At 41.5% G+C, this 17,895-nt stretch overlaps 1 protein-coding gene across 6 annotated transcripts in view; it reads right to left on the reverse strand.

The window, feature by feature from the left end:
* The window catches only part of ptprub (protein tyrosine phosphatase receptor type Ub), a 162,594-nt gene that overhangs the window by 27,266 nt on the left and 117,433 nt on the right, over positions 1–17,895 (reverse strand). For 4 of the 6 annotated variants that reach the window (XM_065957543.1, XM_065957541.1, XM_065957542.1 and 1 more), the window contains exons 11-17: positions 16,507–16,609; positions 16,143–16,416; positions 11,635–11,671; positions 8,181–8,319; positions 7,170–7,193; positions 6,762–6,916; positions 5,440–5,627 (exon numbers count right to left, since the gene is read on the reverse strand). In XM_065957543.1, coding sequence (XP_065813615.1) covers positions 5,440–5,627; positions 6,762–6,916; positions 7,170–7,193; positions 8,181–8,319; positions 11,635–11,671; positions 16,143–16,416; positions 16,507–16,609 — 920 coding nt within the window. The remainder of the gene's footprint in view (positions 1–5,439; positions 5,628–6,761; positions 6,917–7,169; positions 7,194–8,180; positions 8,320–11,634; positions 11,672–16,142; positions 16,417–16,506; positions 16,610–17,895) is intronic. The other 2 variants (XM_065957545.1, XM_065957544.1) reach the window with 1 other exon arrangement.

Genomic DNA, 17,895 nt, shown 5'->3' on the forward strand with positions numbered 1-17,895 from the left:
AAGGAATCAACATAGACCTGTGGAACATCGATTAGAAACCCTCATTGGAGGGGATCAGTAAGTTTGGTTGGTGAAGAGAATCATATAAAATGAGTAAAATGAGATGAAGGAAATAATGTCACAGTTCTGAACTGTTGGAGCAAGACTCTTGATATTCTAACATCGTAATGTACTATTAACATCCAATGAGATTTTAACGTTTCAATAATTTATTTCCTCACAAGAAAAATAAATAATATAATAAAAATAGTTTGTAAAAGTGATGGCATTTGAATTGTGAATTCCATTCAGTGAAAATCCAATCAGAGATTTCCAATGAATAAAATATTGAAACTGTAGGGAAAATGAAACATCTAACTAAGAATATAAATAACAAGCCTGACTAATGATAACAAAGAAGCACAGTCATTCAGTAGCTTCCTGCTGTTACTAAACTTTGTATCAAAGAGGTCACCTTCACAGATAACCTAACCCTCTAGGTGCGAAGTGGTACTTTGAAAGTTTGAGTTGTCCGGTAAATCTCTGATGTTGTTTACTTGTACATTTCCACAGTGGGGATATGACTGCAGTGACAGCAGCTGCCACACATACAAACCTCTTTACAACTCGCTGTAAATTCTTGATCAGTTTTACACAACATAGGTATTCTTTAGGGAAATAAAAACCTATACCTGCCAGGGGAGTGTAATATGATACTGCTCATCATCTTCACTTATAATGGAGACAGACACTCCATCAAAACACATACTCTAGGACAAAGAGTAAAAAAAAACAACAGAGGTGTGTATTGATTTTTTCAGTTGAGTGTGTTTTGCCCGTGAGGGACAGTTTAATGAGTCTAGAAGCAAGAGTTCCAGAGGGGGAAACCATGAACCAGAGACAAAAGATGTTTTCATGAATGCTACAGGCTGTAGGTGACCGGGATGGAGTCCTCCCTGGGGTCTGAACACAAGTCTAAGCCGCAATTGTTTCACTGAGGCTGGTATTCTGAGATCTGGGCTCTTCATTTTGTGACCTGAAATGTCCCATTAGAAGTAGAAGCTGCTGCAACAATAACAAGAGGGGGATAAGCATTGTTCTGCAAAACAAAGCAATTTTGTACTTAAGAGTTCAATTCAGAAGTAAAACATTGGTGCAAAAAAAAAAACAACTATCCAAGCAGTTTTCTGCCAATCAAACAAAACCGCATTTGTGGGGTAAGCTGATTCTGAACAATTTCTGCTAAGTACCTGTACGACATCTTGGCCAACCTAAAAACACATTGGCTTTAAACTGCAAATGTCTGAACTATATAGCATCTGGAAACAATGGCTAATTTGGGGGCTTCCTGTGTAGCTAGTAGTGGGCCCAGACTTCCTGTTCCATGCACCTTCGAAGACATTTGAAAAGGAGAGCAGAGTTCATATTGAGAGTTGATTGTTTCAATCTCCACATTGACTCCTGCTTGTTAGTGGACAATTTATTTTTTATTTTTAACCACTTCATAGAAGAACATTTTAGACACCATATATAATCCCCTTTTGCCTACAGAATCTGCATTTGTATGCATTCAAATCGAGAATATGTTTCAGGCTTATCATAAGCTTTTAGTCTGAGCTACTACTAACACTATTAATACTGTTCAAGGCAATACATCTGTTTTGGAAATAAGCAGGAAAATTATGAAGCTTGAATTGTTCATCCGAAATATATCTGAAAAAACATCAAGTATTCCCTAAGGTGAAGAAGAGATGCTATGCTTTACAGTCTGATGGTTACCTTTGGGAATTATAGCTTTCACATTGTTTCCTACATTGGACAGGATGGTAAATACTAACATTTTGATGGAGGGTGGTAACAGGGCACGGGATCCAAGAGCTCTCTTTCTCCACAATCCTTCCTTTGCACCCTGTCATCTCCCTTCTCTTTCCACTCAACCTCCCTGGACTCACCTTTCTCTTTCCTACCTGACAGTCTCTTAGCAGTGGACAGGTGACTCACAAAGCTGGAAAACCTCCAGAGATGTTTAACCTTATCAGGCCTGCCATCATGACTGAGGTCTTCTTTGAGGAAATGAGGATGATTTATTGATGTATTGCAGCAACTGTGGGATTTAGAAGCCCACTCATTTTTCTTTGTCTGTTTATTTGGATCCCCATTAGCTTTGCATAGCTAGACATTATTCTTCCTGGGATCCACAGTTTATAATGTAGTGTTGTAGTACTCACAATCAGTGTTGGTCTCGAGACCGGTCTTGATCTCGAGACCACTTTTTAAAGGTCCAGGTCTCGGAATCGAAAGCATTTTTACTCAGTCTTGTCTCTACCTCAGACTGGACGGACTGCAAGTCATTACTGTGATTCGAAGGAAAACGCCCCTTTCTAAAACAACAAATAACTTAAAGGTCCCATATTATGCCTTTTCTGGTTTTATATGCCCTTTAGTGTGTTTTCCAAGTGTCCTGTGCATGTCTAGGCACATCTATGTGCAAAAATTCAAAGTCCGCGGAACGCGGCTTCTCCTACGTCTTCCTGTTAGCTGTAGCATTAGCCGCATGTAACGCTCGGTTCTAGCTCCCCTAGATAAAAATTTGTCAGTGCGGCATCATTGTCAGTGTGAGGTCACTGATCTAAGCCCATTGGCTCGTTGTGGCAAGCCCAGCAGCTTATGTTGAAATTTCCGAGAAGCGTGCTGAGCAACTGACCAATAACGACAGAGCGGATCGGCAGACCAATCAGAGCAGACTTGGCCCACGTGGGGTCTAACAGTGTGGGCTCAACAGAGCGTAGCTGACGGACTCAGAGCGGAGAGGGAGCAAGGAGGAGCAGTTCATGAAAACAGAGACTTTTTTCAGACTTTAGCTATTGTGAACGTACAAAAGTAGATACATAGATTAAATATACGAACCCCAAAAAGGGTATAATATGGGCTCTTTAAATTCATTCATAATTTGATTTGTATCCCCTGGTTACAGACACAATCCTCCCGGTGTTAGGGTCTAAGTGAGCTGCACAATTTATGGTCTCGGTCTTGACTATAACACTATAACACTGAGACAATACAATTTACACATTAACACTTTTTATCACAACATTAAACAACATGTAGCACATCTACAATAACTAATAATAATAGTCATAAAACAACTGAAATAAATGAACAGAAGCTCAAAGAACAGACAATACAAAGGCTCCATCTAAATCAACAGCATCTAAAAGATAAACAGGTTCACACTAAAGTCCCATAGTACCAACAGACTAAAAAGACTCAGCACTAATTACTGAAGTTTCTCTGTAGGTAATGATGTTTATGTGGGGTGGTGAGGAGAGGGCACAAATGATGTCAGAGGGAGATTGATGACCTCCACACCAATATGGCAAGAACCATTCCAGCTAACATGGCCTCTCTAAGATAGCAGTTATCCACAATGTGTAGTAATTAGGCAACATCCTTCTTACCGCTGACTCACAGCCAATAAAGGTATCTGAAGTACTCCATTTTTAGGCACTTAATCAGTCTTATTTAGATGGGACAAACAGCTTTTGTTAAATATGAGTTTCTAACCCCTCTCCCCTTGGATTTGTCTTGATATGTTTGGAGTATTGTCACAATGCGTAAGAGAAGAAAACGTGTCCATCTTGAAGAGGCTCTATACACATTTCTATTGGCTTGTCTTTATTCTTATTTTGGACCTTGGTCTATCACTCACACAGTAGTTTCTACAAGATATACTGGAAGTTGTCTTCTAAATCCACCAAAAGGATTAGCAATCTTAGGTGACATGCCAGTTATCGAGGAAGGTGTTAAGGTGATCCACCCTTCTGCCAAGAGGAGCACAGCATTGGCACTTCTTCTTGTATGTGTGGCATCAGCCTGTTCTTTCACATTTTACCTGTTAACTTTCCTCTACAAGCTCAAACATTTCCAGACTCCTAAAGCAAAACCTGGAAAAACAGAGGGTTTGTCGTTTGGATTGAAAACTTCCCCAACCAGTCCTTCCATCCCCTAACAACGTTGCTAATTAAGGTCGGCCAATCTTCCTGGGCAAAGGCTGAGTTCTAACCTCTCTTCCTCTCTGGGGCACCAAGTAGAGCTGCTTCATCAATAACAATGATTTAACTTCTGTAGGCCCTACACCAGCAGGCTGGTGACCTGCTAGATTTCACTGCTGTGTTAGCAGTACTAAGGTTAACCAGACATGGAAGTACATCAGTGCAGCAATTGTACTGGACCATATGGTGTTCCATAGAGCACAGTTTTGTCTTTGCTGCAACCTTCCCTAAGGGCAACAAGCTCTGTACAGAAGATGAAATAATCAGATCCCAGAGTAAGAGGTTGAAATAGTGTTTTGGCCTCATGAGGGCAAGGAGCTCAACTTATTTATGGGAACTTGGAGTTGTGCCACTGCCTTTACACACTAAGAGGAGAGCTTTTGGCAACTGATAAAGAAGGCCACAGGTCAAAGCTTTACAGGAATACTGGATTGGGAGAAGACTTCAGGGTAGATCTCGAATATGGTTCAGAGGTCACTGAGCTGCTTCTTTGACTTTAACCCAATAGGTAATGGTTTGATTGTTATTTAAAAGCAGTGTTGGTAATTTTCGGAAACTAGCATGATTTTGAAAGAAGCATTCCCCCAGTGATCCGTCTACACCCCTCCCATCCCCTCTGTACTCCCTATAAAACCACAGACCTCACTTATCAGACCTCAGCTCAACGCTTACATTGTGTAGAAACTAAATCGAGCAGACATTGGTCAAAGTTTTAACATGCTTACAACTGCTACAGTTGACGGATTTTCTTCGTTCCTTTTTCAGAGAACATGAATTGTTAATTTCTGTCAGGACCTGAAGACAATTTCAACCAAAATCATAAAAAGTGTATCTGGAGAAAAGTACCAACCCTTCCTTTAATAATAAGAAGGCGTTCCAATGACGACTGTGACCTGGTGCTACATCAATAAAAGCAAATATTTCTCTTCCCATGAGAACTAAGATGCTATACATCACTGACAAGCTCAGTACAGAAACAAATCAAACTTATATAGGTATAGGTTCCATAAACATGACAGTAACTAGACCACTTTCACTTGCAGCTTGACAATGAAAAAGTAGCTGACAAGAGCCTTCAACTGTGATATTGGCTTCCCTTGGTACACTGCAGTTTCAGTGTATTTTCCTCTAGTTATCTCACTCACTGCAGCGCACAAAAAATAGACCAATTATAATCATGTTGAATGCAGATCATAGTGCAGATTGGTCATTGTAGAATACGAGGCCAGCGTAAACGCAGGCATCTTACCCAACAATGTTCTGCAGATCAATGCTGCTCTGAAATCTCTTTAATAATAGTCAAAAGTACTTGACACCGGTTCATGCTCATTTCAAATTGCCTGAGAAAAGTGTGATAGTCGTCACTGTTGTCAGAGAGTCAGAGAGTAGTGTAATGGCGCCCTCTCACCTCATACTCCTGCTTGAAGCCGTAACCCTCAGCGGTCTTCATCTGGTTGATGTGCTGGAGAAGGTCAGCCACTCGTACGGCAGGGTGAAGCTGTCCTGTGTGGTAGGGCGAGCCTTTACGTCCACACTGGTGCCTTGGGGAGCCTCCCAGCAGGCTGCTGGCCTCATTCACTGAACTACGAGCGTCACCTGCACCACACATGGACAAATGAGTGATTTCTGAATGACTCAGGCTGAAAGAAACGAAAAGAAACTTGACTTAATTGTATATTGAAAGATCTATATAAAAATTTAATTATCACCAGGTGAACGGAACATTAAATGGAAGGGAAAGCTTTCATTGAAGTCTGAAAAGACTCCAGGTCATTTGCGATGTGAGAGCTTAAATTAAATGTGTTTTCTTGTTTCACAGGGGTTTTTTTTGGCGCAGATTTGACAAGATTTTGCAGATACATCATCTAAATTAGCTGGTTCTCCTTTTTCGTTTGACTGAAAGCAGAACTGTTTTAAAGGTGAAGTGAAGTTACATTTGGATTAGATACCAGTGCAGATGCCTTTGTGTCCATCTGAAAATTAGTTGGGGTAAGGTGACTTCACGTGCTGTTATGGCAGTTGGCTTGTTTTTACCGCGCTAATTCATTTTTTGGGTTACCACGACAGCCCTGTTATAAGCTTTAAAATCAATCCACCTGAAGTGTTTACCCATAAGGGTCATGAGCTTTTAAACCAGGCTAAAAAAACATGTTTGTTTCTTTAAAAACTGGCCATTTTGAATGAGTGTGCATGTGACTTCTGCAGCCAGCCTCATTCAGAAACTTGATGAACTACAGGATTTTGCACTTCTGCACTTGCTTAATTTTTGCTACTTCATACTGACACATACGGCAAAGTAAATGCTACGTTGATAACGTTTATCTGGGCAAAAAGTCTTCATTACAGATCTTACATAGACTTGACAGCAGCCCTGTCTCGGTTGACAAGTGAAGCAGACCAAGATCAGTACCAACTTTAGAGTAAACACATCTGTCTTTCCTTCTCAGTGAGACTGACAACGGAAGAAGAGAGATCAAGATAAAATAAAGTGACATATCATCTCTTGATTCATTCAAATATGTTACCTCACTTGTGCAATTCAGTGAACAGCTGAGAGTAAGTCAAAGCACAGACTGTTTATTTTTCGTACAGCATGATAACCATTTTCCAGAATTATTCAGATTTATATGGAGTGAATGAGTGACAGTCAGCAATACTACAATGTAAGCGAGTTGTGGAGGGTTCGTGTGCACTGTACTGTATGTGTAATTCTTAGTGCATTTGTCTTACTTCGTGTGCCACAGGTGTGAGCATCCATGAAGGAAAGAGCCATTCTTTCATCCTCCTGTAGGGTGCTCTGGTCTGTGAAACTGCGCTCCATGGAGCCCAAATGGCTCTTCTCCTGCCGATAGGTAATGGGTGTCTTATTCATGTTCACTTGTTTCCTTTAGGTGGATAAAGAAGATGGAAGAAGGGGATTGCAGTGAAGGATGGATTGTAAAAGACAGATAGAGAGAAAGAACAAGAGAAGAAAACTGTCATTTGTGGTAAAGAGGTAAATATTGAGTGATAAAGTGAATAAATAGTTTGAAAGGAGACCAACTGCTTCACGTCTTCCTTCATAAACTTATGATTGACAGCCAAAGCACGGCATGTATATGATGGATCACAGATCGATGGAAAAGCAAAGTCACTTACGGATAATAAGAGTAGTAGTCCCTTCTGGCAAGAGTGCAGGAGAGGGAGAAAACAAAAAAGTCAAGAGAAAGAAGAGATGTAAGATGAAAGCAATGTCAGCTGAGCGCAGAATGCATTGATCACAGTGAAAATGAGACGCATCCTCCTATGTGCTCGCCTGTGCAGGCGGCCACATGACACGTGCGTTTTACCGAGCAGCTGCTGGCAGACCAAACCAAAGAGAGGTAGAAGAAGAAGAAGAAAAAAAACCTTCTCTGTCTATTAAATATCTCAATGCAACACTTCAAGGACTGGACCACTGGGTTTGTCACAGCAAATGTATCAATCGATTCTCTCAGAGTGATCTTCATGGTGGCTTAGCCGTGGAACTCTGGCTACTGTGCAGAGAAGGTGGAAACCCTTGAAATCAACATTATTCAATATAAGCCTTGATCCTGTGTCAGCCTTTTAATATTGATTGCAGGGGCCCTGAGAAACTTCCCATTTGACATGGCAGGTTCTTTAGATTAAAATAAATCTCACATAAGTAGAGCAGGTATAGCCCTATTTGAGACTTAAACTCCGGCTGCTAAATAACTGCCGAGCCAGAGAGGTAGATGATCTCCAGAAGACCTGTGGGATCATTGGCTAATAATCTCTAAAAGCACACCTTTTCCCTCCCAATTAGCATCTTATTTAAGGGTCAGGTCTCTGCTCAGTGTGCGTAATTAAGTGGTTAATTGAATTCCATCCGCCTCTAATTAAATACTTCACAGTCAGATGGGCTCTGCAGATGAGAGTTGTTTTGTCCCTCTGGTGAATCATGAGGGAATGAATACAATGCAGCTCTGGCTGTCTGTCCAGCTTCTCCCCTAAACAAGCGTGACCTTTTCCAAAAGTTTAGCAAGCATAAAAAACTGATTACTGAACTGTTTGGAACAAAACATACAGAGAAAAACAATGTGGAAGATGTGGTGGGTTTGTGCATAATGAGGCATGTTTTGTGCTCCATGTTTATCAGCAGACGTTTACCCTTTCTTAATGATGATGATGACGGCACCCAGCAGGAGGATGAGGACTATCAGTCCGCCGGCACACACCCCGAGAATCAGACCCATCTCCTCAGAGTGTTGGGACACCTCCAGAGCCTTACGGTGATCTTTGCAGGCCGCTGGAAACAAACAGCAAATACACATTTTAACAAAATGCTGAACATAGAGGATTGAGGTGTCAAAGAAATGATTCACAGGAAAGTTCACTTAAAAGTTTGTAATAAACCAGCTTAATCATGGAAACTTATTTGCTAAAACCGACGAGTCATGTACCAAAAAAAAAGGTTTTTAGCACATTGTTCTTCAATCTGTTGTTAATCTTAAAACTTTGAATGACTTTTCAGTGTTAATTTGACATTTTGGGACATTGTTACAACACGTTTTTGGTGCTTCATAACAAGCCTCTAAACGTTAAAGGTCCTTTTTATTCCATAGTGAATAAAATACAGAATTTTCAGTCACAAGTCGTCCACATAGCCCTGCAGTATAATCTCAAGGTGCCCCTGTGTCTGTGAGCTGCTGGAGAGGTCGTTATCATAATAGCAGGGTATTCATTTCTCTGGCATAAAGCTTCATACTTATGTAAATGGTGCTGAGCAGCAGGCCTTTCTTTGTCTTGTTGCAGGGGGGCAACTGATCTAGTTTTTTCTTGTGTGTGTGTGTGTGTGTGTGTGTGTGTGTGTGTGTGTGTGTGTGTGTGTGTGTGTGTGTGTGTGTGTGTGTGTGTGTGTGTGTGTGTGTGTGTGTGTGTGTGTGTGTGTGTGTGTGTGTGTGTGTGTGTGTGTGTGTGTGTGTGTGTCACCCTGTCCTCCAGGCTCTCACAGCCCTGAAACTAGCCCCTCTGAGCCTGTTGGAACAGCACAAGCTATCTGCGCAGCAGCAGAAAGTCAGAGCAGGCCTGAGGATAGTGCTCCGTCTTATAGCCTGCTTGGCTTACAGGGGAAATGAAAAAAACATGTTTTAGCCCAAATATCTGAAGCCTTAAGAACCCTCATCCCAAAAATGCTGGAAAGTATGACCATATATTTTTTTTAATCTTTCAGTAGGATTGTTATCAATTATGTTTGGCAAATTTGAATTAAGAAAATCATTTATTGTCTTGATATTAGAAACAAAGTCTTTCTTTTAAAACTACTCAGAAAATTGCTTTTTACGTCTCTTACTCCACAACATGCACTGAAAGTGTGACAGGGGCAGCTGAGGCTCAGCAGTAGATAATAAGATAAGATATGATATACTTTATTGTCCCCAAAGAGTCAGTCATCTCTAAAGTGGAAGGTCGGGGGTTCAATCCCCAGCTCCTGCAGTCATGTCCAAACTGCTCCCGCTGCTACGTCAGCAGCGTGTGAATGTGTATGAATGGATAAGTTAATATACGGATGGACACTTAATATAGCAGACTGTCAGCAGTGTGAGGTAGGTATGACCTGCAGTTTTAAAAAAGTGCTTTGAGTAGTCAGAAGACTAGAAAAGCTCTTTACAAGTTCAAGGCCATTTACATTTCTGTGTGGGCTGTTCAGAGTAAATCATCTGATAAACACATACTTTACTTTGCAGGAGTGCTATGAGTGGGTTATTCAGGCTGAATCAACATTATTCCATGTTGTTTTGTTCTCACACGCACGCACGCACGCACACACACACACCAGCATAAAGGATGCATTTGTGTATGTGAGAAACTTTGAACAGGAACCATCAGAGATTTCATCCTGTCTCAAGCTGCTCCATTCAAATTCTTTTTAAAAACAACCACAATTCGTCTCTGCAGTTCCAGTTTTTAATCTCATGAACACATGAATTACAGGATGCATTTTTCATCGACTGTAAATGTAGATGACGAGGTGAGAAATCAATTTAACTTTTTTGACATTTTTGGACAGACAAGGCGGTTTTGCCACATTTAGCCTGGAATTTTCTATTAAGCCAAACATGAGCATGAAATAGATTTCCACATGAATCCATGCACCTGCCAGCTGCCCAATGCTGGAAATTGGCACTTAGAAGAGAAATGGAAGTCTATTGTAGTGTTGAGCCTGCCAGAGGATCCTTAATTAAACTGTCACCTGGAAGTTGAAATGTAATCTCCAGCTTTGTTATCCAAGCCAGAATCATTTGCCTCCACTTTGCTTGTGATGGGCTGCTTGATAATAACGGCTTAGGAGCTGATGATGCAGGGACTACTATGAAGGTAGAGGGATCACTGGGATTGCAAAAAAACATCTGACCTGTCGCACCTTGAAATTGGAAATCACCCTGAGAATGTCTGTCCTATCAAGTTAGCCTCTCAGGATTTTTTTCCAGTTACATCATCATTCATGTGAATGATGTAATGCGTGGACTTTTACAAATCATTACCTTCCTTTTTGGCCTTTCCTCTCCTTCGTTTTTTTTTTTTTTATCTTCTCTTACCTTCAGGTCTCCTCTTTCTTCCTATTCCTATTGTTAATATCTTGCTTTTCTACTTATCAAAATTAATCTATTTTGACTTTTAGAGCTCCATTGTGCATTTCCCTCCATCTTTCTGTGTAGAAGAAAAGAGGCGAGCACAGTGGAAAGCCCATCGCTGTGAGAAAGCATAATTAATCAATGCCCAGGCAGGTGTCTGTGTGGGGCAGATGGAGTGAGACGCTCAGCTGAAAAGGCTGGCCTTGCCTTTCGGCGTTATGCCTGAGGAGTGCCTCATCTCTTTTTCGTTTTCTCTTCTCGGCTCACAAAAAGAGGTCTTCACTTTAAAAAAGCATCCCCTCCTAGACCCTTTTATTTGCAAGGCTCTGCTAACTGTGGCGGTGCTTTGAAAACTATGAATACATGACTTTTATTCACTTAGATCTGACACTGGACTATGGCAGAGAGGCTCTCCTGTCATAAGCATTTAGAGTCAATTTTCCATGCCCTTTTCATGTGCCTTTGAATCCAGGAGATGCAGAAAGGAGAGGGGGAGAAAATGGGTGGGGTGCAGCAAGGGTTTCTCATAGTGATAGGCCAAGGTAGCTCCATCTGGAAGTTTTGAACATGAGGACCCTTCTGGACCGGGCTGAGGTCAAAGTCTTCAGATGTAGCCATCTATTGTGCTGCTGATCAGAACAAAGAGACTGCCTTTGATTCACTGTGTCCCAGCGCCTGCTCCCAAACAAACAGGATGAAAGGCTGACCTCTAATCCCTCCCTGCCGGTTGCCCTTTTCTCAGAGTCCCACCGCTAAACAACCAGCCCCAACCATCAGAGGAAATTTGTCCAGATCTCCACCTTTGTACTTTACAGAGAGGTGACAAACGCTGCAGTATTGATCAAACTAAACAATACTACTATTAGATTCCCTCGTGTGTTGTCTTATAAGAGAAAAGCAGAAACACTCAAAAAACGATCCAATCCAGGAAAATCATTCAAGGTCACATTGTTTGTGTGAGGGTGGGGAAAAAAATCATGTTTAAATACCTTTGCGAGCAATGCGGATGCAATTTATTCTGGATTCCTGAAAGAGAAAGAAAACAGGCGTCAGATGGGAGGGTGTCACTTTGAATTCTGCATAAAAAAGAGATGGGATAAATTAAAAGAGGATGACGTGAATCACTGTGCTGAGTAACACACAGATATATATCACAATGGCAGATAAAAATACCTCCTGAATGAACATTAAATCATGTTAAGTCCCCGATACAAAGAGAGGTAACATTTCAAGTGAGTGCTGTCTCCCATGTCTACTGTTTCTATCCTGTGAATAAATATTCAAATACACTAAACATGAGTGGGTTGCATTACTCTTCTCTAAATAGCATCGCTTATTTTATAATAGAGCCACAGATAAACTGAAGTAGAAACGATTCAGACTGAAATGACAAACTGACACAAAGTTAAGAGTCCTATTGACGATACGATATCAGAAATCTGAAAGCTGCAGAGGACAGTTTGGAAAATTCTTGCTGAAGGAGAAGAGATGAGAGATTAAAAGCGAGTGTGCATAATTAAGAGGAGGGTTTCAGACCAGTGCACCGCTATGAAAAGGAATTAATTTTATTTAAATTTCAGCTGATGACATCTCAGTGTTATGAAAAGGACCTTTGTCAAACAGGACTAATGAGATCCAGGAGTGTAATCGAATTCCATCCTGCCACCTCTTGGAGGAGATGCATTATCAAATTAAGATTTACAGATGCTAATTCAGGCATTATGGGACAATTATGCTAATTCCCCTGTTCGGAAATGAGCAAAAAGTGCTTTCCTCAAACTCCAGTGAAATTGGTTTAGTTAAAATTTGAAAATCCATTTCAAGCAGACAGCCACTTTAACAAGCTCTTAACCCAATAGTTTAATCTGAAAACACAGAGCCAGACTGTAGACAAACATGTTGTCTGTCAGACAGACTGTCGTTTCATTTCCATAAACCAACCGCACAGGCTTGGAGAATGACAGAACGTATGTTTACCCTCTGCAAAAGGTATTATATCCTTTCAGCTGTGTTTTTGTCCTACTTCCATTTAGCAGCCAATCAAATTAGCCTAAATTATGGATGTATTCCGCATAGTCGCTTTCTGAAACAACGTGGGCTTTCTCGACTCCAATAGTTACTGAGATGTTGCAGTTATTTTTAAAAATGACAAGACCCTGCACTGCGTGTTTACAAGGAGCTGTCTATTGCATGCTTTTATTGCTGCTCTTGAACAATTGATCTGAATGGCTTTTCATTAGCTATTCATCTTCATTAATAATCAATAGCTACATTGTTTTAAAGTTCAACCTTGGTTACTTTCTTCTTCTTTCTGTGTTTTCTTTCTAACACTGACGGGTGACTTTGAGCTGACTCAATTATAAGAAATATTTTCCATCAAAAAAAGGCTGATTCATCCGAAACCAACCTCTGTTACAGAAACAGCACTTGAAGGCGTCCTCTCCATTCAATCATTACAAGCTTTGGTTAATGAAAAGAGGGTACATGCACATCCATTATAGTAAGGACAAGTAGGTTAAATAGGATGGATAGAAGTCCATTCTGCAACATGCACATCTTATTCATTGTGTGCAGGCTCCGCTGAAGAGTTAGTTGATGTGCTCACTATCATGGGACTCACATCACACATCTGGCTGTGCTGTAACAGTCACCCCAGAGGGGCTGCTGCTTCCTGGAAACTCTCAACACAAAACACTAACGCCAGCATGCAACATGAGGCTCCACGGCACACACTCGGGCTTTTAAAAGTGTGTGTGTGAAGTTGGTAGATATAAAGAGTAGATGTTGTAAATCATTATTTTATGGCCTAAAGAGCCACAGTGTGCTTCAACAGTCTTTCATGTACCTCTTTAGATGAATCAATCAAAACAATTAGAGAGGCTTGACAGCCACTCTGCAGATAATGAGCATGGGGAAATGCCAAATAATATGGGTGTCTCTTACTGTTTAAACTATTCCCATGGCTGCCACTGTACCCCCTCTACAAAGACATTCAACACAAACATAAAAAGACCACACAACAAACCCTCATTTAATGCACAGAACAATTAAAAAAAAGTGATAAAATAGGTAAGCTGGCAATTGTGTTTGTATTTCAATAAGGTGTTCAGTATGCAAACATCATCTGTAGCCATCTGTCTGTCCTTCTATAGGCAGTAACCATTATCGGCATTTGTTCTATCTGCATGAATATGCAACTCTTCTCTGATGTTTCGTTCTAAAGGGAGAACTGATTTCAGTGCCAGCTACCCTTTTAGTACAAATGTAGGTACCTTGTTTTTTTCCCCCCTCTTCCAAAATGAGTCGGCACCAGATGATTACGTTTCTGTTGTTTGTACACAGTCCCAAGAACTACCATAAAAATATCCCATTGTACATGAATTTTACATTTTTTCGGTCTTCTGTGCAAACACACATTTACAATGCAAAAATTCTCTTTTTGACTCACAATTTTGTGGCAGTGAGCAGAGTGCTAAAATGCAAAAAAAAAAAGGCCTGAAAGGCATAATTGCACATAGAGAAGCAAGAAGAAAAATTACAAACGGAAAATCCAAATAGGCACAAAATACATTTTGCAAAACTGAACCTTTGTGGAGCATAAAGGCTGCAGGAACTGAACCCTAACATCAGCTTTGTGGTTTTAATAGATGCTCTCATTTACACTTGGATGTGACGGCTGTGAAAAGACTGTAAAACGCAAATGTAAATGACGGTTATATTGATACTAACATCAACAAGGCATTAGTGCTGTTTTGTTAGTGCTGAAATTAAAGCTGTTATGCTCTTTTATTTGATCTTTCTTAATGTAGTTAGCACTTTCTCAGCTTCAGGCCTCATGTGTGCATACATGTTGCTGTAGTCCTGCTGTGGCATGTCGTCTGTGCCCTGCTGTCGACTGGTTTCATGCCCAGATACTTGCCACCCCTCAACTGTGCGGAACTGATTAAATCCTGAAAAAAAATCAAATAAAAAAAAAAAAAAGACTTCTGGCAAAATATAAACAGGAAACACTCCAAGAAAGAATTTGCCTCCACAAAGGTCTGAAGTCTGAAACACTGACACCAAAACAAAAGGTGAGTCTGATAAGAGTTTGCATCATTGAACAGTTGTTGTCCAGAGAAAGCTATGAAAATGTTGTTCCTGTCCTCACATCACAGTGTTTCTTTAGGAGTCGTGCCGCACCGACACAGAACTCCAGACCAGAATTCAACAGTGACTGCGACTGTATTTCCAGGCAAAAGTAGCGGGGGGGTTCAAAGACTGGAAGACAGTACTGGCTGTGGGATTTGGCACTGTGCTCCACTCATTGTAGGTCATGGGTGCTGGCCCCCTGCCAGGCAAAACAAAACCTAATCCCATCCGCCGGTAAAGCCAGGCCTCCCCTGTTTAATCCCGTGCTTAGTAGCCTGGTTTGTGTAGAGTGCTCACACTGCAGTACCTCTGTGTGTTTCTCCACTGGGTCGGAAAAAGATGCTACTGGTGGGGATGAAACACCCAGCTCTGTTCATGGGGCTTTAAAAGACATGATCACAACGTAACCACCAACAGGACTCCTAAAGTCAAACCGAACAGTAGCTCAGCTTGCAGGTATTTATTCACAGAAGGCTGCATTACCTACAGCAACACGTCTGAGCCATGTTGCCACAAGTGTGTGAATATTAAAGCAGCAGCTTTCTGCCTCTGATCATCTGCACCTGTGCCCAATTATCCCTAAGTAATTGCCTCACCCAGGTAGCGGCTCTTCCTGTAATGGAATTTGGAGAGGTAATGTGATGTCCACTGGGTACGACTGGAGACTGGAGACCTTTGTGTGCTCGTTGAAATAGATGGAAATACAAGAGTGAAATACCATCCTGATCCTCCACTAACAAGGTTTCATAAGGGTTTTGTTAAATGGACAAAAACGCAGACATCTATTTCATAAAGCCAGGTTACCTTGGACTCCCCTTGAACACGGCTTTTCAAAGATATTCAAGAGTCGAGGTTGATCAAAGAGTTAGGGGGGTGTATAAGGACAACAATAAAATGACTATTGTATGAAGACATGAAGCTACAGGACAAAGAAGAAAGGAATAGGAGGGAAAAGGAGAAAGTGTCAGATGAATGAAGTGAAGTACTTTATCAACTCTGAGTAATTCCTGCTAATCATGGCTTTGTTAAAAGTAAGTAAAGAACACAACTAATTCCCTGCTTCAGACATGCTTTTGTTTGCAAAGAATCAAAGAGGTCGGATATAAGCATACATCAATTGTAAGTTTTACCAGCTAAATATGTGTTCATCCAACAAACTCTCAATCCACACAAATACCCTTTCAAGGGTTTTGGGCCCAGACAATGCCAACTGTCCTACAGCGTCAACCGCAGCATTAGTGAATACAAATACTAATTAACAGCCCTCATCGCTGGCTCAGAATTATTCTGAGCACTAATGTCTACATTAGTCAGTGAAGGGTTGCCAGATTTGCGGCACCACTGGTGGGATTTTGAAAACACTCACCCCTCTGAAGTTGCTCATAGCCTGGAAGTAGACAAGGTAGCTTTTCCGAGGGTCCAGAGGGCTGTTCCAGTAGCCGTTGTAAGTGATGTTGTCGCCCACGGTGAAGGGACTGGCCTCGGGGAGGCTGCTGGGTGGCAGCTCGGCCGTGTAATAGTGCGGAGTGCCTCGAGCCTGCGCATCACCGTGAGACAGTGGCAGTGGGAAACACTCCTGAAGCCCCAGCTCTCTCTTCACTTTCTTCCCTGTCTCCTCTTCAACCACCACCTGGTATGTACTGGACACAAGGTGGAGATGCGCCTTTAATAAACAGAATTTGTTTTTTAAAAAGAAACCGAATATATACATTAAAGGATGATTTGCTCACCTGACGGGTGCCCCTCTGCCCTGGGCAGGGCGAAGCAGCACAGTAATGGTGCTCTCTGTCTCACTCAGGGGGGAAGGCATGTCTCCATAATCAAATGTGGGAGCTAAGAACACATGGCAACACACTTAAACGTCAATCATAATGATGGTTGAACACAGATTGCCTTACATTGCGTTCAAATAGCATGGTTAAAACAAAGAGTCCAGCTCGTTTTCTGCATGTTCATCCCCTCATAGTCTCGTATACTATCAGCTTTTAGAGCCATACCTTTTTTTTGCATAATTGGCTAAAGTGCTACTATAGCCAAAACCATGAACCTCATATTAAGGACACTGTTTCGAATTTCACTTCCAGTTGTCTTTGCTACAAGTCCAATTAAAAGTCATTGGTGTGAGGCTAAATTAAGTGGGCTTCTCATTTGAAAGAATCTGGCTTATGTCCTGCTCCTCCTGGCAAAGATGTGCCGGCACATTTCCCTTGAATATTAGCTGCCAATTAGTGAGTGGAAAGAGAGCAAACTATTCAGGTGCAATCACTGATTATCATCTGAAAAAGTAGTTTGCTAATATGTTAGCATATACGAGCCAACATCATTAAGAAAGCACTGCTCGTGCCTTTGTTGACATTAAAGGTCTGTTGTGGTTTGTACAACTAAAAGAAGGTTTGACGCCTGCTGCCAGATAGAGTCTCTTTGAAGGACGGGTGTCTATTAGCAACAGCAGTGCGCATGCCTTGGAGTATGTGTGAGTGTGCGAATGAGGGAATGTGTGTAGCTGGAGACTCTGCGGTGGGTATTGCTCGGAGACGCTGACAGTAGTAGCTGTTGAAGGTGTTCAGTGTTTGCTAGCTGTCAGAGCAGATTTGAGAGACGCTCAGTGTAAGTGAATGTTCTGCACCGTGGGCCAGTGGAGGAGGTTGAGGATGATCTGCAAAGACTTTTGGACTCTATCTGCGGTCTGGCTCTCTGCCAGTACTCTGCCTGTCGCACAGCCAGTAAGCAGTGATTGTGCACTAAATCTATAATTAAACAAAACTGGAATCTCTGTAAAGACATACGTAGGCAGGAGGAGGAAGACGGAGTTAATCTGTGAGCGGGACAGTGGTGGGATTGGTCGTGTTATGGGTTCCTACAAGGCGTAATCCAGTACCTCAACAGGATCAAATGCATTATTAAAAGAAAGCAGAAACACCAAAGCTGTATATCTATTGTCAGTAATAAGCTCTGAGACTCTCTGAGGTGACTTTCTGGTCCCTGGAATGTACTGCATCCTTCTTAACACAAAAAAAAAAAAAAACACAGCAGTGTCCCCTCTGTGGTGTTTCTTTGCTTCCCTCCCTGTGACTTAATTTATGTCTCGAGGACTGCGAGATGACAGTGTGTCAGGAGTT

This window comes from Labrus bergylta, chromosome 8 (genome assembly GCF_963930695.1).
Source record: "Labrus bergylta chromosome 8, fLabBer1.1, whole genome shotgun sequence".
Classification (NCBI taxonomy): domain Eukaryota; kingdom Metazoa; phylum Chordata; class Actinopteri; order Labriformes; family Labridae; genus Labrus; species Labrus bergylta.